Source organism: Spinacia oleracea, chromosome 6, assembly GCF_020520425.1.
Source record: "Spinacia oleracea cultivar Varoflay chromosome 6, BTI_SOV_V1, whole genome shotgun sequence".
Classification (NCBI taxonomy): domain Eukaryota; kingdom Viridiplantae; phylum Streptophyta; class Magnoliopsida; order Caryophyllales; family Amaranthaceae; genus Spinacia; species Spinacia oleracea.
Genome location: NC_079492.1, coordinates 29,059,527 through 29,084,948, shown reverse-complemented (window position 1 = coordinate 29,084,948; position 25,422 = coordinate 29,059,527). Strand labels below are relative to the sequence as shown.

Here is a 25,422-nt window from a genome sequence, read left to right as displayed (position 1 = left end):
TCATAAATTAAGTATGACAAATCAAGATTCAAATTAAGTCTTTACTCTCTCCGTCCCGGAATACTTGACCTGTTTTCCTTATCGGGTCGTCCCTTAATATTTGACCTATTTCTAAAAATGAAAATATTCTAACAAAATTATATTATTTCTCACTCCACTCCTATTAACCCACCTACCCCCTACTCCATACAAAAAATAATTAAAAATTCAACCCCTACTCTCCCCCAACCCCACCTCTTAACTCACCTCCCACTAACTACATTAAAATAATACCCCACTATCAACTACTCCCTCCGTCCCTTAATACTCGACATGTTTTGACTTTTTGTACTATTCACATAATTCGCTTTGACCCTATTTTATTCTAGTATATGAAAATAAATGTTAGTATATAATATATTGTTGGATTCATCTTAATATATATTTTCAAAATATTAATATTTTATAAATTTTTATAATATGTATTTAAAGAAATTGGTGGTCAAAGTTGTGCATTGTCAAGCGTGTCCGGTCAAAACAGGTCGAGTATTAAGGGACAGAGGGAGTACTACCTATTAAATTAAATAAGTCAATTCAAGTCCCTTAAACTCTGTGCCGGTCAAACCGGGTCGAGTATTCCGGGACGGAGGGAGTATATATGAATTGAATAAAATAATATTGTTTTTAAAGTTAAGAAGTCTTTAATGAGTGTGAGAGTCAAAGAGAAAAATTTGATAAGGCTAAAAAAATCTAACAAGAATCCGAATTAATAAATGTTAGTGGAAATCTAATGTGGCATAAGAAGAAAATCATAAGATAAAACCCCCATGTTCTTACAATTCCACTTGCATGGACCCGGTCCACGCTATAATTAGCATGGACCAGGGTATATTCGTAAATTAGCAGTGGTGGAGCATGGATCAGAAATATTTTACCTAAAGAGTAACTATATGTTCTGTAACGTAACTATGTATTCATAATAGTAACTATGAAAAAATAATAATATAGTCATTTCGATAAGAATAACTATTTTATCCAAAGAGTAACTATATCATATAAAAAGTAATTTTAACTGTAGAACAGTTACTACGAAGTATATTATAAAATAAACAATATAATATAAAAAATTAGAAACTATATGTTCTGTAAAGTAACTATATCTTCATAATTGTAACTATGAAAAAAAAATATAGCCATTTCGATAAGAATAACTATTCAATCCAAAGAGTAACTATATCATATAAAAAAATAACTATAGAACAATTACTATATTATAAGATAAACAATACGATATTGATGCTTTAGAGGTAATATAGTAACTTTTTTCTATTATATAGTTACTATTATATATCGTATAGTTACTAAATAAAAAAGAGGAATTATAACTCTTGGACAATAATTAAGAAAAACATTAACTACATAGTTGGTTGTTTTAAGCTATGACATTCTAATTATTTGCATCTATTAAATAAATCACATTAAACTCAAATGATTTTTGAACTAAAAAATATATTAATCGCCACTTTCACGTACATCCTTCCTTCCTCTACCACGTCCTTGGTTTTCATTGTTGTCGGGATTTTCTTCTTCTTCTTCTCCTACTTTTGTTTTCCTTGTAGAAGTTATTCTTTGCACGACTTCAATTATGGATGCATCATCTTTGTATTTCTGAATCAATAGCATATAAACTAAGTTAATAATTTAACATTTAAATATGAAAAAGTAACATAGTAACTATTTTGAACATATAGTTTATATTATACATCATATAGTAACTCTTAGATTTAATGATGGTAAGATACTCGCAAAACTGCAGATATAGTTATTGTTATAGTCATATAGTTACTGTCATAATAATATAGTCACTCTTATTATTAATAACACAGAGAACAAAAAATTATGAATATAAAAAGAACATAATGATAACAAATCATGATAAAATAAACATAGTACCTATTTCAAATATATAGTAACTATATAAACCATATAGTATCTATATAAAACATATAGTGACTATTATTATAATATAGTAACTATTGTACACATATAGTAACCATTATAATCATATAGTCACTATCTAAGAATCGGACAAAAACATACTCTAAATAACATAGTACATAATGTAATCGTATAGTAACTATTATTTATCAAAAAGTCACTATAAACTGTTCATAACATAATAACTATCTTAAACACATAGTTACTGTTTTAAACTTATAATAACTTTCTAAAAAATATAGTGATTATTTTAAACACATAGTTACTGTTTTAAAGTAATAGTAACTTTTAAAAAAATATAGTTACTCTAAAAACTACTACTAACATAAACACAATGAACATTCCAGTGATATTAAAACACTATTTCGCAACATAAATTAAAGGTGACTATATCATTTATATACTAACTATGTGAAACACTAACCCTTATTTCAACAAAACAACAAACATTTCAAATCACTCAACAAAATAATAACTATTGTACACATATAGTAACCATTAAAATAATATAGTAACTATTGTACACATATAGTAACCATTAAAATTACATAGTACCTCTTTAAACCATATAGTTATTGTATTACTCATATAGTTACTATTTAAAATCGTGAAGTCACTGATCAAATTCGCGAAGTGAAAGTGATATTTCGGTAAAACACAAACATTAATTTCTTCAAAACAACAAATATTTTCAATTTTAAATAAAAATAGACTTAAAATTCTTTAAAAAACAACAAACCGAGATGTGATCTCTAAAAATTCTTGCGAAGATTTGTAGGCGAGCGCAAATTCTTCGATTCGATTTCGGCAACGACGAACCTCCTTCTTGATCTACTACTTCCTCCAATTTTTCCTCATCTAATAGATAAAATTATAAAAACTATAAGATAATTACGAAGAAAATCGAACAAAACCTAGAAATTTGGGCTAAATTTTGAAAAGCATAGAGAGAAAATGAAGAGAGAGAAAATGAAAGAGAATGAACAGAATGTAGATCTGAAATTTTGAAAAATAAAAAAGTTTAAAACGTATATAAAGTGGGTTAGACACAAATCGCATTGAAACTCTACAAAACACATAGTAACTCTTTAAAACACATAGTTACTGTTATACGTATATAGTTACTATTTAAAATCACAAAATAACTGTCACGTGACAGTTACATATGTTGCCCATACAAATTACTCCGTTGCCCTGGTCCACGCTAAGTTAGCTTGGACCAGGTTTATATTAGTGTAAATAATGTTCTTACTCTTGCTTGATCTTGTCTTAGCCCAATTACCAGTGTAATAACAAACCTTCATTTTTTCGAGGATCACTATTCACCATATCTACGAGGTTTTAGCCAAATAGTTAACTAGTTAAGGCATATGATTATATGAAATACGAAGTATGTGATATGTCAAAGGATCAAATCCAGTTGCCATCATTTGTAATTTATGCTCCATATTATGGAGTATTATTTGACTACAACTGTAATTTATATTGCCGTTGTGGCTAATTCTTAAAGGAAAAAAGGTTTATTTATGATAATCAAACTCATTTCTCACCTGAACATAAAATATCACCATTCCGGATTTATCCTTGATCTAACTCGGAATACAATTACATTATCACAAATTCACAATAGGAAGGACTTATTTGAGCAACTACGGATTACTTTATTCACAAAGAAAAAGAGCCACAAACAAGATTTCAACCTTATCACCAGAGTGACACAACCAAGAGTTTCTCCACCACAAACAATATGAAAATATGAACATTATGAAACTCCCTGAAGAAATAGAATCACTGAGGAAAAGGATCCCAAAATAGAAGACACAACAACAAGATATTTGGGACTAAAACTGGGATCACAGGATTAACTTCACTCTGAAGCTTCTTCCTTAACACCCTTTTCCTGAAATACAGCCTTTTCCCTTCATCATCCCATTTAGCTTCTTCAACTCCATTTGACAAAATTAAGGGTGGGGGTTGACTATAAGGGCACTTTGACCTCCAAGATACCCTTAATCTGGAGGCCCTTTTGAGGAAGAGAGAGAAAGCCCATCTTAGGTTGAATGTTGGGTGTTGGTATTTGGGGCAGAGGAGTGGTGGGTAATCCCAGTTTAGGTAGCAGGGAATTTGGTTGGCTATGAAGTATTGTGAGTGGAGTGATGGGTTTGTTGTTGGGTTTGTTAAGATGTGTGTTAGGGTTTCAAACTTTTGCTCCCATGTTGTATCCTCCATTTTTGGTGCGTTGAACTTTTAGAGGTTGCGGTGTGGACTTTGGAGGAGTGAAAGAGGATATTTCTAAAAAAGAATTTTGGAATGGTGAGAGGATAAATTTATTATAGTTCAGACTTTGGAGTGCGTGGAACATAGGCAATATCTGACACGACACGACATGAGGTTACATGACAATACTACATGAAACCGACCTGAAGTTATTGAAAGAAAAACGAACTCATCGCGAAATGATATGACTCAACTTGAATCTGTATTATTTCTACTTATCCCCCCTTTGTATCCCAAAACTCCCAATGGAGCTATACTACTCCCCCCTCCTTAAAAGATTGTTTTATAGAATAAAGTTCACTTTGTTAACATCGGGTTTAGAATGTATACATAGGACTATGGGAGTGAGCCTTTGAAAGAAAGATATAGAGAGAGCAAGTGAAAGAATAAGGTACGAGGCAAACAACACGAAAAGATTATGGCAATCTTTTAAAAACAGAGAAAATATAAATGATCTAAACCCGTACGTATTCCATATTATATTAACGCCAGGTTTGATTGTTGATGAATCGATGATAATGGCAAAATAGTAATGTACAGTACTCGTGCATAAATTTCGTTAAGAAAAACTCTAACGCTATTGTTGATGATAATGCAACTTGTTAAATTTGGTATTGAGTTGGAACGAAAATCTATAAAGAAAAAACACGTACTTGAAGATGAAATTATATAACCACGAACTCTCACTGAGATTTTTCTTATAAAATTTATACACAAACTAGTTTTTCTTATGGGCATTGCTGTTATTTAACTAAGTGTAAATGCTCAAATTATCAACATGAATGTCCAACATCCATGAGAACTAATTTTCCAAAATAGTACTGTATTCTGTGATGTATATAACTTTCTTACACTTGAATTTTACATAGAGCAGTAACTAGATTGATATACCTATAGCCAATAATATCAACGAATGTAATACGTATTCTCAACGCCAAAACTGTGCCACTGCTTTTAGGGTTCTTTTGATATGTGCATTGTTATCAATTATCTCCGGTATGATGAGTTGATGACAAATTGACAATCATCTCAAAGCAAAAATGATGGAGAAAACAGCTACAGCAGAAGCCTAAAATAAGCAACTTCAGATTAGATTCAGCTTAATTATGATTTATGAGAGAGAATTCACCTGACAAGAAGAGGCTCCACAACTGACTTACCAGAAAAGGTACCAATGACAACAATCGCAACGCAAATGTGAGCAGGAAAACAACCACAGAAGAAGCCTACAATAAGCAAACTCGAGATTAGTTTCAGCACAATCATGAGAGAGAATTGAAAATATCCAGGTTCACTTATATACTTACCAGAGAAAACACTGATAATAGCCATCTCAAAGCAAGAATAATAGGGAAAACAACTACAATAGAAACCTGGAATAAGAAAACTCAAAATAAAATCAGTTCGGTTATTAGAAAAAATTGAACTCAAAAATATAGGGTCCATAATTATTTTACCAGGAAGAATACCAACTCCTCTCCAGCTAGGACAGCAGTAGACTCGTTTCTCTCCATCTTCCGTTTGACAAAACCTTGCAACTATAAACACATCTTTTAACACTAAGTATGAAAGTAAGAGAAGGCAAACAATTAGCTCAATGTCAGGAAAGTACTTGAAAAGCATGTCACTGCTCCCACCCCCTCCTGCAATACAGAGAAGACACAGCTGGCTTAAGTACCTAAGCACTATGTTACCCATATCGGACATGGGTACGTGTCCAAGTGTCCGCCTATTTTGTGAAAAAAATTGCATGATTTTGGTCCAAAATGAAGTGTCTAAGTGTCCGAATCCATGTCCAAGTGTCGATGATCTGACACGGGTATTTGAGGTAAAATGAAGAGTCCAAGTACCAGAGCCTAACACCATTTGAATCTTTTAACTAAAGGGCTTGGCTTGCATTATCAGCGTAGGGAAAATACAAAATGTACAAAAATTGTTTGTGAATGATGGCAAGGAAAATAGACCAATTAAACCCTAAAATAGTACTCCTAATATGTGTATTGTTTCTGGTTGAAGGGAATATTATTCAAGCCAGCAACGTACATATGGACTCCTACTTTTGCAACGCCGAAACAGCCCCACAGGAGCTGACTGTCAGGGATGAAAAAGAAAGGAAGTGGACGAGCTATTACAGGCCAATGCATTAATAAGTAACCCGGAAAGACCTCCCTGACAGTCCACTGCCACCCCTCCCCCAAACAAATGAGGGACACCGAGTGGATGATAGAGAGAACCCAGAGAAGAAAAGGGGCCTCAATTCAGAACGACTAACCTGATGGTGATACTTCTTAGCAACTGAAGCTGACCTCCTTAGTTGATGTAGAGCTTTAGATGTGTACGGAACTACCATTTTCTGATAGTGTCTAACAGGTAATTTGTTGATAAACTACAAAAGATGCAGAAAGTTTAAGTTTGGTTGGAGACTGAGGAAATATACAACATCCACAGAAGAAGACAAAGGAAGTGCCATAGAGGTCACCAAGCATTACACGTTTAGCATATGAAACTTCCGTAGCTGTACTTTCAACTTCCTTTGATTCTTCGCACACAAGGGAAAGGGGGAGGGGAGTTCAAACAATAAGTTAAAAATACATGGATGATTGCCACCTTAAAGAAAGAACATTTCTGATTGCGTAAGTGCCGTCGTAGCTCCCCTGTTCTTCTCTGCCAAAAAGTATTAAACTCAGTAGGCAGCATAAGAGATACTCCGTAAGTAGTAAATGATTTGCATTGATTATAGCTAGGCGAGAGATACTTCTATGACTTCACAAGCCTGCTCAAGCTTCTGAACATGAAACCAGAGTTCTGGGACAATTTTCGCCATCTGGAAAAAGTTGCTCATTAGACGAGGCCAAGAATGAAGAAGCAGATACAGAATACAGTTTAAATAAAATCGACACTGAGATATCCTAACTGCAACAATATGTCAGTAACGACAAAGGAATAAAATAGCTTGACTGTTTTTTATCAGTAAAGAGTCATAAACTGTATGGATCGCTGGAAAAACATCTGATAGCAAACCAGATCCTGCTGACAAACAGGGACGTATTACACGTGTTACAATTTTCAGACACAAAATACTATTGTTTCATGCAATTCATCTTCTTAAAAATTCAAAAAACTTGTTAGTTGGGAAGTTCATTGGAGTTTTCTTCTTAACTATGCTTTCATTCTTTCAAGGCTGCATATGACTCGCTTATTGCTGAACTTTTAACTACTGTTAAGTCTCGATGAACATTTCAGATATGTTACTCTATTCTTCATCTCACCTCAAGTACCTGTATCACATACTGAGACACTCAGACATAAGGTATGAATGTAAGATACTTAAACACTTCATTTTGGAACAAAATCATGCAACATTTTCATAAGATGGCTGTGTCTGACACTTCTAGCTGAGTCTTAGTTAAATACTTACATAGCATTACAGTTATATGCATTTATGAAAATGCTAGCTTCTGTTTACCGTTTCAACTTTTGAAGCAAGCAATTCCACCGACTTTTTGTCATCTTCTGCCTTGACTTTTAAGTGATGAAGGTTTTTGTCATTTCTCCTCACATCAGCCTCCAGTTCTCGTACCTAAAGATACCCAAGTAAATAGAAGGAGCAACTCTACTTCCCTTTCAATGTTTTCAATAGCTCCTTGAAAGGGAAACCAGTTTTAGAAGCACCAAACGAACAAAATTTAAGCATACCTGTTCTTCAAGCAACTTTATAATTTCCTCGTAGTCCGGCGCATCCTGCAAAACAACACAAGAGCAGATAGTAAACATTATTTATATCAATTCTAACACCGAATACTTCCAGCTCATTAAATCATTAATACAGTATCAATTAAAGCCATCAAAACTCACAAGTCAAGTTTGAGCATCGATATATGCTTTAACAGTTGTACCACATTATTCAGCAAACAATTAATGTCAGAAAAGGTAGTTAACACTTACACTTGAGCATGTTTATCAAAAGAAAGTGGCAAACAGTTCTTGTCATATTTAATTCTCTCTTCATCCCGTTAGCAAAAAAAATTGTACAGTTGACTTTTATAGAAACTAAGGAATGAGTAAACTAAACCTAATTTTACATTATTATTCCAATGATGTTCTTTAGAGCATCTCCAATGGTTGTAGCTAGGGACTAGCTTGAAATTTATTAAAGTTTCAAGCTAATAGCTAGACCATTGGAGTGAAAATAATAAATTAGCTTTGTACGGAGTAGAAGTAACCTAGCAGATCATCCATGTCACAGCAGACCATCGGACATCAGATAAGACAGATCAAGCAAAGCAACCGCAGGAAGTACCTATTGAAAGTACCACAAGTCCTCAAGAACCGCACAGACCCTCAGGTCTGCGGGGAAACGACCTGCTAGACGACAACATAGATACGTCGTTAAGCAAAAGGACAAACAACAAGTACATCACTAGCGTACACGCGGCAACATCTGAATAGGCCAAAGTACTGAATAGTACGCCTATAAATACTACCGTCCCCATTCATTTGCGGACACGTTCAATACAAGTACAATTCTTAACTCTCTCTACTTTCTCTCTCTAGAACATTATCTCATTCGCTGACTTAGGCATCGGAGGGGGTTTCCTCGGTTAAACCCCCGAGGTTAGCTTACGTTCGTTCTGTCTGACAGGGCAGCATCACCAAGCAGGGCTCCTCCAGTTCCACACCCGGAACAAGTGGCGCTAGAAGGAGGGGTTTCCCAGACCTTGCTTCTAAAAGACCTACCCTCTCACGCAATGACTGAGTCAAGCGAACCGATAATCCAGCAGATAGAACCACCCACCTCAAAAAACAACCAGAGAACCACAAATGTACCCTTGTTCGGCATGCCTCAGAGTCTTGGTCCGCCAAGAGAGACACCACAACCCAGAGCTATGGCAACCCCTAGCCAGGGCCAGGGTATCCCAATTCCAACCAGTGCTTCACTAGCACGATTGGGGGCACAGTTCTCACCCGACCAGATGCGCACAGCAATAGAAGTCCTGACATTCCTTACTCAAACAACCCCACAAGCCCAGGTCATGAGAACAGCCCCAGAGGTTGAGGTTGAGCAGAGGAGAAAACGTCCCAGACCCCAGCATAGTCCGAATGTTTGGAGGAGGAATCTGTAGCAGGACATGGAAGGGGCTGATAATCAAGAGTATGAAGCAGAGAGTATCACACCAAGCAGAGCTCAACCCCGGGCAAGGACTGAACAAGCACCCAGTCAAAGACACCACTCCATGTCAGGTATGCCCAATCCCATCCGAGCAGTAGTTAAACCTGATAATTCTCCCTTCTGCGATGAAATACTCTCTGAAAGAATGGAAAAGATAAAAATGCCCACCTGCAAATACTCCGGAAAGACAGACCCAACGAATCACCTCTCTGCCTTTGGGGGACACATGATGCTATATACCAACACAGACTCTATGTGGTGTAAGGTCTTTCCTTCCACTCTAGAGGGGATGGCACAGAGCTGGTTTGGTAAAATACCCAAAGGCACCATAACATCTTTCCGGCAGCTAGCTATCTTGTTTCGCACCCAATACGTGGCAAACATTGCCAGAGAAAGGATGACAGGGGAGCTGATGTCAGTCATCCAGGGGCCTCAGGAATCTCTGAGGGAATACATATCCAGATTCAATATGGAGGCGTCGAATATACCCAAGTTGCAGCAAGAGGTAGCAGTCCTGGCCATGATGACTGGTCTGCGGGATGGAGAGTTCAAGAGTTATCTGGGCAGAAAATCATTCACAACCCTGGCAGAGGTACTGGGAAAGGCAAATGAATTTATAAAGAGTGAAGAAATTGGCAGAGCAACCTCACGTCGATATGTGGCAAGTGAGAACAATTACGGTAGTCAGAGCAAAAAAGAGCCATACAAAAAAGAGTACTCAGACAGAAGAGAAAACCCACAGCCAAGAAGAGACTGGCAGGGACCAGGCAGAGGCAAAGGTAACGAGTTTAAAACTGAGAAAAGGGGGAAGTTTAATGAGTATACCCCCTTAGTGGCATCCAGAACTCAAATTTTTGCCATCAGCAAAGAAGACGAGAAGTGGCAGAGACCTCCCAAAATGTACAACAAGTACAGGGACCCAAAAAAGTACTGTGACTTTCACAGAGACCATGGCCACCTCACAGAAGAGTGCACTCATTTGAAGGATAATATCGAAGATCTGATCCGGAGGGGATACTTGACTCAATTCAAAGCAAAAAGCTCGTATAGCAGGACCTATGAGAACAGAGATAATGATAATAGGTCCGACAATAAGAAGGCGGAACCCAAGCAGAGCTACCCAGCAGACCAAAAGAGAATGGGCGACATTTTGGTCATAACAGGAGGGCCAGTTTACGCGGGAACCACTGTTAGCGGGGCCAAGGCCAGTGTGAGCGAATTCAAACACCAGGTTAATTACCATAATTCTGGCAGGTGGCCCGCCCCTCCAAAAATCCCGCAGTGCACTTTCACAGAGGAGGACTGTAAAGGCATAATATACCACCATGACGACCCCATGGTACTAGCCCTGAATGTAGCAAACAGAAAAATCCACCGTATTCTGATAGACGGAGGTAGCTCTGCGAACATCTTATTCTGGCCTGCTTTCCAAGAGTTGCAAATTGATGAGAAATATGTAAAACCAGTCAATTACCCAGTAATCGGATTCACAGGAGCCACAGTGATACCAGAGGGGATAGTCAGTTTGCCGGTGCAGATTGGCCAAGGGAAGGATATCAAGGATATCATGGTAGACTTCATGATTGTGAAAGTCCCCGCAGCCTACAACGTCATTCTTGGCAGACCATTCATCCATGACGCAGGGGCTGTAGTCTCCACTTATCACCTTACCATGATGTATACGACAAATGATGGCCGCTCAGCCAAGGTAAAAGGCAGTCAGGAGCAGGCCAAGAAGTGCTACCACACTGCGCTAAAACAACCACCCAGACCCCCACCACTGGCAGAAGAACTTCCCCAATCTCGAAAAAGAAAGAGAGCAGAGCGCAAAAAAGACAAGTTGTTAAGCATGGAAAACTTCGAGCATCGGGAGGAAGGTCTGTTGGAACCCACGCCAACTGACGAAACTGAGGAGATAGAATTAGAGGAAGGGTTGACAGACCGGACGGTTCGAATTGGCACAGACGTAGACCTATCCCTCAGAGTGAACCTCATCGGTCTGCTGAGAGAGCACGCAGACATATTTGCTTTCTCAGCGGACGAAATGCCAGGGATTGACCCCAGTGTCATGGTCCATAGACTGAATGTCAGCAGAGAAGTTAGGCCAGTGAAACAGAAGAAAAGAAATTTTTCGACAGAGAAGAATGTGGCCATCCAAGAAGAAATCAACAAATTGCTAGCAGCCAAGTTCATAGAAGAGTGCGATTACCCAGAATGGCTGGCTAACGTTGTGATGGTAAAGAAAGCAAACGGTCAATGGAGGATGTGTGTAGACTTCACGGACCTAAACAAGGCCTGTCCGAAGGACTGTTACCCATTGCCCAGAATAGACCAGCTGGTTGATTCCACCAGTGGACACGCTCTCTTGAGTTTCATGGATGCATTTTCCGGCTACCATCAGATCAGTTTACTCGAATCAGATCGTAAGAAAGCTGCTTTCATCACAGACGCTGGAGTTTATAACTACAAAGCTATGCCATTCGGCCTGAAAAATGCGGGTGCAACCTACCAAAAGCTTGTAGATAAGATATTCGCACAGCAAAAGGGCCGGAATGTGGAAGTATATGTGGATGATTCCATAGTCAAGAGCAAAAAAGAGGCCAATCACATCGCAGACCTGCGAGAAACATTTGCTACGTTGAGACAGTACGGCATGAAACTAAACCCAAAGAAATGTGTGTTCGGTGTTAAGTCAGGAAAGTTCCTGGGATTTCTGGTCAGTGAAAGGGGAATAGATGCCAACCCAGAGAAGGTGGAGGCCATACTCAACTTGCCAGAGCCAAAGAACATACGAGATGTGCAGAGATTAACGGGAAAGATGGCAGCACTCACTCGTTTTATCAGTAAATCCGCAGATAGATCCCTCCCATTTTTTCAGGTACTGAAAGGCAACAAAACATTCAAGTGGGAAGCAGAGCAAAAAAAGGCATTCGCAGAGGTAAAGAATCACCTAAAGAGCCTCCCAACAATAGCCAGACCAGAAGTAGGAGATGTTTTGCAGTTGTACATCTCGGCCTCCAAAAAGACTGTAGCAGCAGCCTTAATAGTGGAAAAGGACAAAGCCCAACAACCAGTATATTTCGTCAGTCACATTCTCAACCCCGCAGAGCAGAGGTACCCACTGATCGAAAAAATGGCCTTCGCAATTATGATAGCTGCCAGGAAGCTGAAACCATACTTCGACGCTCACAAGGTACAAGTATTAACAAATCAGCCTTTGGAGAAATCATTGCGAAGGCTGGATACCTCAGGCAGATTGCTGAAATGGGCGGTAGAACTCTCAGAGTACGATATTGAATACAGGCCAAGAACGGCCATAAAGGCACAGGCATTAGCAGACTTCATAGCTGAGGCATCGTACGAAGAAGAAGAAGAACCTCTGGGGACCTGGCAGATATATGTAGATGGCTCAGCCGCAGTAACAGGGTCAGGAGCAGGCATTATAATGACTTCACCAGAAGGTAATGTCTTTGAATATGCCATAAAGTTCAAATTCAAAGCCTCAAATAATGAAGCAGAGTACGAAGCAGCGATCGCAGGCATTCAAATGTGCAAGGCAGCGGATGCTAAGAAAATCGTGTTGAAAACAGATTCCCAGTTAGTGGCCAGTCAGTATAAAGGCGAGTATGAAGCTCGAGAACCGTCCATGCAGAGGTATCTGGCACTGATGAAAGAAGCAGTAGCCCAGTTGGAAAGCTTCGAGATCCAATTGGTCCCCAGGGCAGAGAATAGCCAAGCAGATGCTCTCTCAAAATTAGCAAGCTCTTCGCTGCAAGACCTGGAAAGAACGGTGATGGTGGAAGTACAGGAAGAGAAGAGTATCGATAAGAGGCCCATGGTAAATGCCATCAGCACAGAGCCTCAGTGGTACGACAGTATAGTATCATACAAGCTTGGCAGGGGTCTCCCTACAGCAGAGCCAGAACAGAAGAAGATAAAGCGAAATGAACACTGGTTTGTGATCTACCAGGGCAGATTGTACAAAAAATCCTTCTCCCTACCCCTGCTGAGATGCGTCTCAACGGAGGAATCACAGAGAATCATTGAAGAAATTCATGAGGGCATATGCGGTAATCATATTGGGGGTAGAACACTAGCTTTGAAAGCCCTCAGGGCAGGGTACTATTGGCCAACTATGGTGAGTGACTCGCAATCATACGTGAAGAAATGCGACAAATGCCAAAAGTTCGCTCCAGTAATCAATCAGCCCTCAAATGATCTGCAACCAATCGTCAATCCCATACCATTCGCTCAGTGGGGAATGGACATCCTGGGTCCGTTTACAGCCGCGAGTGGAGGAAGAAGATACCTGATCGTGGCAGTGGATTATTTCACCAAATGGATAGAAGCAGAGCCCACAAAAAGCATAACAGCGAAACGAATGAAAGACTTCATCTGGAGAAACATCATCACAAGATTTGGCATCCCAGAAAGTTTGGTCTTTGATCACGGGACACAATTCGATTGCACACCGGTAAAAGATTATTGCGCAGAGCTAAGAATCAAATTTGCTTACGCATCAATATGCCACCCACAGAGCAATGGACAGGCCGAGGCGGCGAACAAACAGATCCTTGGAGCTCTGCGAAAGAAAATAGAGGATTTTAAGGGTGCATGGGCAGACCTCATACCAGAAATTTTGTGGTCCAATAGAACAACTGAGAAGGAGGCGACAGGAGAAAGTCCCTACAAGTTAGCCTTTGGAGCAGAAGCAGTATTACCGGTGGAGGTTGGCCTGCCCAGTTTCAGAGTGCAGTACTATGATGAAAGCACCAATGAACAACTCATGAGGGAATCATTAGACCTTCTGCCAGAGGTAAGGTTGCTAGCAGAGCTGAGGCTCACAGCAAACAAAGAGAGAATGAGCAGAGCTTACAACAAAAGAGTCAAGCACAGGCCTATGCATGTGGGAGACCTGGTACTTAGACGAACAGCAGCTACAGGAAAGGGCAAGGCAGAGGGGAAATTCACTGCAAATTGGGAAGGACCATACCAGATCACAAGGGAGATAGCCCCTGGCTCATATCATCTTATGACAATGGATGGAAAAGAGCTAAAGAATAGTTGGAACGCCAACATGCTCAAAAAATACTATGTTTAGTACAGATGACCTATACAATGATAAGGCAGGATAAGCCAAAATTATCCCTCTTTGTACTCCTTCTTACAGAATACATATAATAAAATGAGCTTGGCGGTTCCAAGAAAAGATAAAGTGATAAGCAAAGCACGACGTAACTTAGAAATACGTCATGACACACACATCCAACAGATGACTTGACTTGATCACTCAAGTCAGCTGAAGAACAGTGTCATGATGAATTTCTAAGTTAGAATATCGCAGAGCAATTTCTGAGTTTTGCCTTGGCTAAAACCAAGACAATTCAAAATTGGAAACAGCCCAAAAGGCTAGTTAGAATATCGCAGAGCAATTTCTGAGTTTTGCCTTGGCTAAAACCAAGACAATTCAAAATTGGAAACAGCCCAAAAGGCTAGTTAGAATATCGCAGAGCAATTTCTGAGTTTTGCCTTGGCTAAAACCAAGGCAATTCAAAATTGGAAGCAGCCCAAGAAAGCCTATTTAAAATACGCAAAACAATTTCCGAGTTTTGGCCTTGACCAAAGCCAAAGCAATTCAAGGTTGAAGGTAGCTCAAAAGGCTAGCTAGAATACCGCACAAATGTCACAGAGCAGTCCCTAAGTTTGCCTTGGCAAAAGCCAAGACAATCCAGAAGGGGAGGTAGTAATAAAACATGCTATAAAGCTTGACTCTGATCAAGGCTAGAACTTCCAAAAGACAAACAAGATATCAAAAATTGGCTAAGTACCTAGCAAAAATACGCATATCAAATGCCGGCGGCTATACCTTCATTAAAAACCAAGGAAATAAACAAAGTACAGCCCTACAAAATGGCTCTGGGCAGTACATACACCAGCCCAGCTCAAGAATATCTGAGAAGAAAGGCAGAAATAAACTAACTGTAAATTGTTCCAAAAACAGAATGGCACAAACGCCACCACCCAACAGGGCAAACCCTAAATAATATTGTTTAAAAACTAAACTATTACATAACAGGCCCAGTCACACAAGAAGAACAGGGGGATAGCCGCCACACCCATTATTCGTCATTGCCTGCAACATCATCTTCATCTGAGAAAGGCAAATCTCCAGGGTGAGTGTTCTCGACGCAGAAGTCGGGCACATCACTAGGCTCTACGGCATGACCCTCAGCAGCTTCAGCCTCCCGCAGTTCCTTAAGAATGGTAAGGTGCAGGCCAGCAAGCCAGTCCTCTTCGATCAAGCTCCAATCAAACTGCGGATATTTGTGCTTGATTATGAGAGAGGCCGCTTTCCACCCGCCATCATACCTCTGCGTTAGAAGGGCATACTGAGCGTCAGAGCGACAAAATTCTCGCACAGCAGCAGCCACCTCCTTCTGCACAGAAAGGCGAAGTTCTGCCAGCTCATCAGCATGCCTCTGCTCAACAAAGCTTAGCTGCTCCGCCAAATCCTCAGTACGTTTCCTCTCCGCCTGAGCTTTAGCTAAATTCTCCCCAGTTAGGCGCAGAGCTACAACCTCACTAGCCAAGTTGTCTCTTTCGACGGATATCGTTTGAACATTGGCATTGGCAATAGTGAGGGAGGAGGATGCTCTTTCGTTTTCCAGGGTCAGGTCTCGGATCTGCCTGTCCTTTTCTTCAAGAAGAGCAAGATGTTCATCATGCTTCCTCTGATAGAAGAAAAAGAAGTCACAGAGCTCCTTCACAGCAACCCCAGCCTGCAAATAATAAAAAAAAAAAAATGGCTAAGTACAAAAACATGCAAAAAATGGCTAAGTATAAAAACAGCATAGATTCAAAAGCTTCTTACCTCTAACACCTTTTGGCAGGCGTTAGCCCCAGGGGTGTAAACACGCTCAAGAGGGCGGTCAGCTGGCAGTGTTAACCCCTTCAACATCCGGTATGCCAACGTTCCGCCTTTCTCTGGGAAGCTGGCATACAAAGACTCGTTAGCTCTAACATCCCAGTGAGGAACGAAGATGTCATCGCTAATCGGCGCAGGGGAGAAACAGGCAGCCAACTCAGGGTTCACCGCAGGGCGAACATCAATGGCCTCCTTCTCCAGAAATTCCCCGTTCCTAATATTCACAAAAGCAGGAACAGAAGACTCAGGCAACCTCAGTTGCTCCTCCAAATAAGCAGCAAGAGCAGCAGATGAAGTAGGAAGAGAAGCAGTGCTTTGGTTAGCAGGGGCAGAAGCTTGGGCCTGCTCCTGCGAGCGAGAACCCTCCCCAATGCAAATGCGCTTACCTGGGCGCTGCACAAAAGGGACGTCCTGCTCCTCGGTCACGATCTCCACCTGCTCGGAGATAGAGGAATTCACGACTTGGTCAGGATGAGCAGATTGCAATTAGTCTGCAGCAGTTCGCGTAACGTCAACAGAAACGCTTTCCGTCTCAGGGCGAGGCCGACGTTGGCCCGCAATATTACCCCCTCCCCGTGTGGTCTGACCACGCCGAGCAGAGGCAGATATAGAAGGGGTAGCCCGAGAAACAGGGGCAGAACGTGGCGTTGAGGTGCTCGCCCCAGCGGTTACTCCTGCAGAGCCTCCCCCTCTGCTAGTGCGGCTAGCCACAGAACCCCCACCTCTAGCAGTACGACTAGCAGCAGAACTCCCCCCTCGAACAGTTCGTCGAGAGCTTGCTCTGCGTCCGCCAACAACATCAGCTATGGTACGGTAAGCATTGGCGGGGTCTTCAGCTGGCTCGTTAGTCTGGGGGTTCCATCAGCAGTTAAACCCAGGGAGCTCATATCAAGGTGTTGACGACCTAGCAGGACAAGGAAACATAAGAAAATGTTATTTAAACCCAGGGAGCTCATATCAAGGGGTTCTATAAAAAAAAAGCTAAGTACAAAACAAACAAAAAAAAAAAAAAAAAAAAAAAAAAAAAAAAAACAAAAGAGAAAGAAAAATGTACCATGAGGATGAGTGTTGCACAAGTGCATAGCGGAAAGAACATCATTCCGCAGAATATACATCGACTGAGGCAGCCAATTCTTAGGGGCACGGCCGACGTCCTTTCCGTTCGCGTCGCGCTTAACTACTGAGTCAAACCACTCATAAGCAGCATCCTCCAAGTTATGACCAACCAAAACCTCCACACCCTCCATCTTGCCATTTGGAGAAACAAAGCTACGAGGCAAAGGAAAGTCAGCGGGAACTCGAAGCCAGAAGAATCGACCCTTCCAATCCCTCTGCCCAGTGGGGTTGCCCAAGCAGGTCATTTTGCCTCGAGCAGTGTAAGTGGTAAACCAACCAATGCTCCCTTCCTTGTTATCACTGCTTCGAATACAGTGCAGTCGTTTGCACAAAGAGAGAGTCTCAGGGAAGCCTTTGAAACGCACCACCCACAAGTAGCAGACCAAAGTCCGTATAGCAAACGGATGAAGCTGCGCCAGGCAGACATTAAAAGCCTTCAAGAATTTGGCCAAGGTTGGATCCAAGGGAAAGCGCAGCCCAAAGTCCAGATGATATGAATACAACCCAATATGACCTGGGGGAGGAGCAGTAATACGAGCATCATCTGCGGGGACAACCAGCTCGTATCCAGGGGGAAAAGCATAAAGCTCCCTTCCAACACCAGGATAATCATGTTGACGAGCTGCTTTGAGCCAATCCGCATCCGGCGCAGCGTTTAAGGGACCATATGAAACTTCAGGAGTTAAATAACTCTCAGTCGAGCCAACGGGCAGATCTTCCTCAACATACAACGGAAACGGTCGGAGAAGCCCCACCTCCTCGAGAATGGGATTCTCAGGATGATGCTCTGCGTCGCCGAAACCACTGCTAGGACCACTTGCCATCGGAGAACGTCTGCGGTAAACATGCAACGACCCATCAGTACTCCCAATAAAAGGCCCGTCTAGTTGATCAAAACTGTCCAACCAAGCTACTTCGGCCAGGGGTTGGATGTCTAACCCAATAGGGGCATTAGGGGGAGGGTTCAATCGAACCGCACTGGCCAAATGTTCATGGCGCAGTTCTCTAAGACGTTGACGAAAGGCAGGAGTAGGCCCTGACACAACAGGCGTAGCCCTGCCAGCGACGGGAGACACACCCCCAGAGGAAGACCCACTGGAGATAGATATCACCGCAGGCTCAGAACGAGAGATAACATCATGCATAGACTTAGTTCTATTCTCTGCTACTGTCCTAGCCTCTTCATCAGAGGGTAAAGAGACAGAGGAAGGGGAAGAAGGAGAATATGGCTCGGAGGAATCGCTCATATACCCAGGGCTACTAGGGTTGGCACTATCAGAGGTATCAGACATGTTGACTGAAAGAAAAAAGAAGAAAGAAAGAAGAATAAACAAAGGGTAGAAGGAGAAAAGTCAAGGCAAAACGACAGAGAAAAAAGAGCAAAACGACACAAAAATATACATGTAATGTAAAAATAAAAAAAAAAGAAGAGAAAGGAAGAAGAAGACGAAAAACTCCAAGAAACGCAGAAATGGCGAAGCCAAAAAACACAAACACTCCCACATTTCATTCAAAAAACACATACCACAAAAAACTCACAAAAACTACTAAAACAGTTGAATGTACATGCAAAACCAAAGAATGCAGCAAAGAAAAAGCAAAAGAATTACCTGGAAAAGAGAAGGGCGAAGAAAGAAGTTCAACAATGGCGGACTAGAAACCCTCGAAGAAAAACACGAACCCAAAAAACCTCGACAATTTCAGAAGAAAACACCACCACCAGCGAATGCGCAATCACCGGAATAATACGAAAACACAAGAAAGCAAAGAACTTGGAGTTAGAGTACTCGGGAAATGGCGAAATTAAGTTCGAAGCAAAGTGAAGTTAGAGGAGAGTAAGAAAATGAAGAAGGTAAGAAAGAGGAGAGAGAAGAAGAAAGTAACTGAAACCCGTATTTAAAAGGAGAAATAAACGGCCAAGATTTGAAGACCCTTCGAGTCACCTACCTGGATGAAGGACACGTGGGGCGCAATAAACCATGACGGTTTATTCTCCTTTCGAACGCTAACTACAGTAAAACCACGAAGGATAAAAAAAAAAAAAAAAAAAAAAAAAAAAAACAAAAAAAAACGTACAGACAATCGCGCAAGTTATGACCGGAAAGAGCAGGTCTAACTCCAAGTAGTCAGCCCTACTCTTGGGGACTAGTTGTACAGGATGCAGCCAAAGAACACTGAAAGAGCAGGTCTAACTCCAAGTAGTCAGCCCTACTCTTGGGGACTAGTTGTACGGAGTAGAAGTAACCTAGCAGATCATCCATGTCACAGCAGACCATCGGACATCAGATAAGACAGATCAAGCAAAGCAACCGCAGGAAGTACCTATTGAAAGTACCACAAGTCCTCAAGAACCGCACAGACCCTCAGGTCTGCGGGGAAACGACCTGCTAGACGACAACATAGATACGTCGTTAAGCAAAAGGACAAACAACAAGTACATCACTAGCGTACACGCGGCAACATCTGAATAGGCCAAAGTACTGAATAGTACGCCTATAAATACTGCCGTCCCCATTCATTTGCGGACACGTTCAATACAAGTACAATTCTTAACCCTCTCTACTTTCTCTCTCTAGAACATTATCTCATTCGCTGACTTAGGCATCGGAGGGGGTTTCCTCGGTTAAACCCCCGAGGTTAGCTTACGTTCGTTCTGTCTGACAGGGCAGCATCACCAAGCAGGGCTCCTCCAGTTCCACACCCGGAACAAGCTTGGTCAAGCTAATTAGCTTAAACAAGCTAATTTGCTTGACAACTAGCTCCCAAAGTTATCAAATAAGTAATTGACAAGTGGGATAAATGGGACAAATTTAAATAACAAACTAGTTGCTAGTCATTGGAGCACAAATTAGCTAGACAATGAAATAACTTGAAATCTTATGTGGCATAACAAGCTAATTGCCAAATTAGCTTACTATTGGAGATGCTCTTAGTTCCTTTTGTCTATATTCTTAAAGGCCCGCTCAAGATAAGTACAAAATAATAACACTAGAACTGTGGTAGAGCAAATGGTACCATTCTTTGGTTTTCCTGAAGATAACTCGAATTACATAATTTTCCAAAAAAGTAAATGAAACCAACATTGAAAGTCTAGTGAGATTTCAAATTGCCATAATATAGTGGCATCATTCAAAGATCTTTCGTGCCGCCAACATGATGTCCCTTCCCCCCCCCCCCCTCCTATTCCATCCAACGACCAAAGACTCCAAACAACTTTCATACTCGAAATGTGGAGAATACTAAAACCTTAGCTCACATGAAAATTTTGCCTGTCCTGCTTACATGATTGATGATCCAAGATAAATGGACCTTAATTCCATGTCTAGCATCACCAAAGACCCCAGGTCAAAAAAAAGAAAACTTGCATTGACACAGTTTTACATGAGAACACATAATTTGACAAAGCACCTCCCTACTGCAACCCCCTATTGCCTCCCCTATGCCTGCGGACGGTAGAAAACTTCATCCCTTAGCACAATAATGTTGACTTTTGTATTCCTTTCATTTGAATGCATTAATTATGTAGTTGTAATAGTACTTGAATTAAGGCTATAAATAGCCATTGTTGTAATCGGCAGAAGACAAGCCATAGCATGAGAAATATATCAAACACTTTAAGTGTTATTTAGGTTGAGTATAATCTCCCTTCCCTTGGTGGTGCTACTGTATCTAAGGTTCCCTTCTCTACTACTTCCTAGTGGTGTTTCTGTATCTAGGAATGAGAGAGTTGTATCGCCGGAGTAGCCGATCGGCGTGGTGATTAGGCTAATTCTATCCGGCCCCTACCCAGTACGGTGTCTGCATAATGGAAGCGTAGAGGCACGAAATTTTGTTAAGATAGAAAATCACTTATCTACAGAGCAACAGGAAGAATTTTCAGCGCGCTGAAGACAAAGGACGATTTCTGATACAGCTGTTAAATTCTCTTTTTCTGAAGAAACTGTTGCAAGGATTTAAATTTGAAAAAATAAGCAAAAAGTCTCAAAAATGGATCTTTGATTGATGAGTGCAGAAAACATTCAAAAATACGGAAGTGCATAGAAATCACCTGTCTGAGGTACTACAGATCCATTAGGAAAACTAATATAAATTCTCTAGTAAAAAATTATACATGGCTAGATTGACATGACAATCCGCTGCTGAAATAAGGAAGGCTTGCTGAGACGGTATTCTAATGCATCAAAGCCCAATCTGAATGAAGAAAAAAGGATACTTGTTTTTGTTATCCATGCTCAATCCTAAAGCTAGCAATGGTTATATTATCTTTCACAGTATTTACAGTTATGTACACAATGATGAGAAATGGATTTACTTGAGGAGAAAAATTTCAATGGTATGTTTCTTGGGAACCAAGTACGTGAAGTACCAAAGAACTTTGAAAAGTAAGGCTATGAACTTTGTCGCTAAAAAGCTGTACAAAATAGGGTGATCCAGAAGACATGGCTAGCTCATGGGCCAAGCAAAAGAAGAGGAAAAAATTCTGATGCAACAAGATATTGCCAAGCTGCATAATATGAACTCTGCTCTCAATACCCTAATGGTCCTTATTTTAATGTGTCAACCTTGGTTTTAAGATGTCATTGAATCATTGCAATATCAAGAATCTCCTTGTAATGTTGATGTGCTCATCACCATGGTTGAGTCTCTAGAATAACTATCACCTTTAGGCACTTCATTTTACTTAGATGTGGGTAGGAGTGTCAGGTATGAGTACATAATTACGTATGCAGCGACATAACTTTGATGAAGCATATTACTACTTAAATGAAGTTTTACATCTATTTTCACATTACAATTACATTACATATTTTAGATTGATATGTTAACTATATTTGTAAAAATTCTTATGTAGAGCTCATTGTAACTTTATCACTTTTACACAAGTATTAGTATGACAAATATTTTGGATCAAAAGATATAGGCTAAAACTGCATACATTTTGGAGTAGAGGGAGTAACAACTTTGGGATTAGGGCAAAAGAGATAGAAGTTGCCGACCTTTAAGTTGGACAAATCAGACTCCAAGTTATGAATAGTACGACTCAGCTCCTCAATTTTCTTGTCACAATTTCCAATTTGAAGGCTTTTAGTGTATAGTTCTTGGCTAGTTGTCTCACTTAAAAGTTCTGCAGCAGTAATGATCCGCAAATTAGATGAGACATCAATCACTGAGGGAAATTATTTAGAAGAAGTATAACAGCTGCAAGGAACAATAACCAAATCGTCAAACAAAATGTAAACTGGAGCATTGCCAATGAAACAGACATTTCAAGAGGAAGTTCACCTAAAATTCAAATACCAGCATAATGAAGTAAACACCACCAGAAAAACTAAATTGATCAGCAAAGCCTTTTCAAACTGCAAGCCAAGTAGTAAGGGGGAAAACCGGAAAAGCCAACGTAAGGGCAATTTTCCGAAAGACTATGGCATTCCAATACGAAATTCTTATTTATTTTCACACTCTTTTGGTAGAAGTCTCGAACAATAACAATTGATAGGTTAAGCAATTCTTTCAATCTAGCAAAAATAGTATCAATCATTTCTAAAAGAAACAACAAAAAATTAGTCACATGAAAATTTGAATCGTCAAATCTGAAGAATCGCTCTGGCGATGTCCAAAACGTAGAGAAATACCAGCTAATTAGCATTAACACCCATTACAAGAGAATTCAGCTATTCCTATAATCCTATATCCCCTTCTATAGTCTTATTCAAAACGTAAGTCAATTTCTCATGATCTTTTGATCCAAAATATGAATCATTCTACAATATGAATGCAACATTACACATCACTATATAGTATGAACGATTGATTGTTTTATTATAGGCCGATATATATTGATTATCAGTATAACATTATACGCCACTTTACAATACCAATACAATGAAAACAAAATTCACTTCGTAAAACTTCGATAAGTTCAGTTCGGTAATAATAGATGAGTAGAATGCAAAGAAAGGAAGGGAAAAGAAAGGAAAAGAAGGGAAGAGAAAGAGATTTTATTTTTCTGTTTTTGGTTGAATGTTGAATCATATGTCAATATATATTATCAATATAACATTATTTGCCAGTTTACAACACCAATACAACTTCATCCAACTTAACTACTCGTAATTCGTAGAATATCACACTGGATTACTGTACAATATACAATTAACAAAATTTCTCAAATTTCTCCCGATCAAAATCATTCTAATGCAAAAAGAATATCAAAAATTAATTTTAAGCTACAAATGTGGAAGAGCAAAGTAGTAATCTTAGTAATTTGTAAGTGAGAAACCGAAAAACAAGTACCTAATCGAGCAACCTTGAACTTCATCTCTTGGATTTCGCACGCCAAAGAATTGTCAGAATTTGAGCAATGTTGGTGTGTTTGTAAATGAGGGGCGTTGATCTCAGTCAGATCGGAAGTGACAGTACTGAAAATGGAGGACAGAGAAACGAAGATTGCGATTGCGAGGTACGCCGTTGGTGAGTTCATCGCCATTGCCACACTGCTAGACGCCTGGACTTTCCGGTTCCCTTTCCGTTTATAAGTTGTTTTTTTCTCGGTTGATTCGACGAGGCGTTACAACGTGGTTAAGATCCTTTGTCTTTGGGTATCCCGTAGGCCGTATCCACGCAACGCGCGGATGGTGCAGGGGCCTGCACGTAGATCTACGTGCACCTGCACCAAAACGCAAAAACATTAAAAGAAAACGAAAAAGAACATAACAAACTAAACAGAAAGAACATAATAAAGTAAACGAAAAGAACATTAACTAAAACCTGAAAAGAACACTAATGCTAAAAAACTAAAGAAAATATACAAAAATGAAAATAACATATTCTCTCTCCTGATAAACTATAAAAAGAACAATTATTTTTCAAAAAAAACATCGTGTGAAAAATACAACAGAAAAACAAAAAAAAAAATATTATCGATAATGTTATTAAATATTAAAAAAATAAAAGTTAAAAAGAACACAAAATAATTAAAAAAAGAACAACAACTTTTTTACAAAACAGAAGAAAAAGAACAAAACACATGGAAAAGAACAACATTTTCTTTTTCCTTATCAAACAAAAGAACAGAATGAAAGGGACGAAAAGAACAACAAATCTATGTTCTTTTATTAGTTGTATTTGTTCTTTTCAAACCACTTAGTGTTCTAATTAAAAAGACGAAAACGACGATATTTTGATGCACTTAAAACTAGATCTATATTTTTATTTAAATGTATTTTTGTTCTTATCCCACGCATCAGAACTATGTTCTTTTATTAAGTGTTATTTGTTCTATTCAAACGATTTTATGTTCTAATTAAAAAGACGAAACGAAGATTTTTTGATGCACTTAAAACTAAATCTATATTTTTTTAAAAAGTATTTTTTGTTCTTTTACCACAAATCGGACTATGTTCTTTTTTAAGTGTTATTTGTTCTTTTCAAACCATTATATGTTCTTTTTTAACAATCTATGTACGTTGACATAAAAGAACAAACTATGTTGATTTAAAAGAATAAACTATGTTGATGACACAGTAAAAGTAAAGTTGTGAAAAGAACATAACAACTTGAAAAAGAACATTAGAGGAAAGAACAAGGAAACGTACCTTAATCACTTGATCAACATGTATCAGGAACATCAATATCTTTTAATAAATCTTAAAAAACTGATCTCAATCCTCGGAAAATATCACGCTCTCCGGAGATTCTCTTGCTTCGAAAACTAACCAAATTGAACTAGTGTTTTTTCTTAATTCACTCATTTTCAACAAACAAGAAACATTCAGAAGGAATTTTAGAGAGAGAATAAGGAGAAAATATTTTTTTTACTCTATCACTCACCATCTAACTCTTTCTCTTTCAAAAAATCTCTCTTATGTTGAGAGAATATAAATCATCTTCTCTTTCTCTCTCTAAAATGTATTTATAAAATGACTAATGGTTATGACTCATAAGTACAATTATTATA

General features: G+C 39.5%; 3 protein-coding genes across 12 annotated transcripts; all 3 read right to left on the bottom strand.

Annotated features, from left to right (window-relative positions):
* Positions 1-1,276: 1,276 nt before the first annotated feature.
* LOC110784887 (uncharacterized) lies at positions 1,277-24,045 on the bottom strand. Of its 10 annotated transcripts, XM_056831097.1 has the most exons (13): positions 23,760-24,045; positions 22,463-22,590; positions 7,951-7,995; positions 7,721-7,834; positions 7,010-7,078; positions 6,862-6,918; positions 6,527-6,640; positions 5,867-5,897; positions 5,712-5,792; positions 5,562-5,627; positions 5,415-5,480; positions 2,717-2,835; positions 1,277-1,647 (listed from the first exon to the last, which is right to left on the bottom strand). In XM_056831097.1, the coding sequence occupies exons 1-13, from the start codon at positions 23,950-23,952 to the stop codon at positions 1,492-1,494; spliced, it is 1,239 nt and encodes a 412-aa protein (XP_056687075.1). In that variant the 5' UTR covers positions 23,953-24,045; the 3' UTR covers positions 1,277-1,491. The 10 variants fall into 10 exon arrangements, 9 of the variants coding, with proteins under 9 accessions (XP_056687075.1, XP_056687078.1, XP_056687074.1 ...); XM_056831100.1 differs by lacking the exon at positions 2,717-2,835 and having other exon boundaries at positions 5,384-5,480; positions 23,760-24,044; XM_056831096.1 differs by lacking the exon at positions 5,867-5,897 and having other exon boundaries at positions 5,384-5,480; positions 23,760-24,044.
* On the bottom strand, positions 3,529-4,418 carry LOC110784883 (uncharacterized). The gene has a single exon (XM_021989334.2). The coding sequence runs from the start codon at positions 4,204-4,206 to the stop codon at positions 3,766-3,768; it is 441 nt and encodes a 146-aa protein (XP_021845026.1). The 5' UTR covers positions 4,207-4,418; the 3' UTR covers positions 3,529-3,765.
* Positions 16,210-19,050, bottom strand: LOC130462571 (uncharacterized). The gene is made up of 2 exons (XM_056831095.1): positions 17,404-19,050; positions 16,210-17,253 (listed from the first exon to the last, which is right to left on the bottom strand). Exons 1-2 carry the CDS (start codon positions 18,755-18,757, stop codon positions 17,153-17,155), a joined length of 1,455 nt encoding a protein of 484 aa, XP_056687073.1. The 5' UTR covers positions 18,758-19,050; the 3' UTR covers positions 16,210-17,152.
* Positions 24,046-25,422: the final 1,377 nt, after the last annotated feature.

Bases quoted from the DNA above. Each gene is read 5' to 3' on its own strand.
- LOC110784887 (XM_056831097.1), bottom strand. From the start codon at position 23,952: ATGGCGATGAACTCACCAACGGCGTACCTCGCAATCGCAATCTTCGTT. The intron at 7,079-7,720 runs GTAAACAGAAGC...AACTTTTTCCAG, and splicing joins TTGCTTCAAAAGTTGAAACG to ATGGCGAAAATTGTCCCAGA. The intron at 1,648-2,716 runs GTTTGTTGTTTT...CTATTGATTCAG, and splicing joins TTTTTAGAGATCACATCTCG to AAATACAAAGATGATGCATC.
- LOC110784883 (XM_021989334.2), bottom strand. From the start codon at position 4,206: ATGGAGGATACAACATGGGAGCAAAAGTTTGAAACCCTAACACACATC.
- LOC130462571 (XM_056831095.1), bottom strand. From the start codon at position 18,757: ATGTCTGATACCTCTGATAGTGCCAACCCTAGTAGCCCTGGGTATATG. The intron at 17,254-17,403 runs GTACATTTTTCT...TTGTCCTGCTAG, and splicing joins GTGCAACACTCATCCTCATG to GTCGTCAACACCTTGATATG.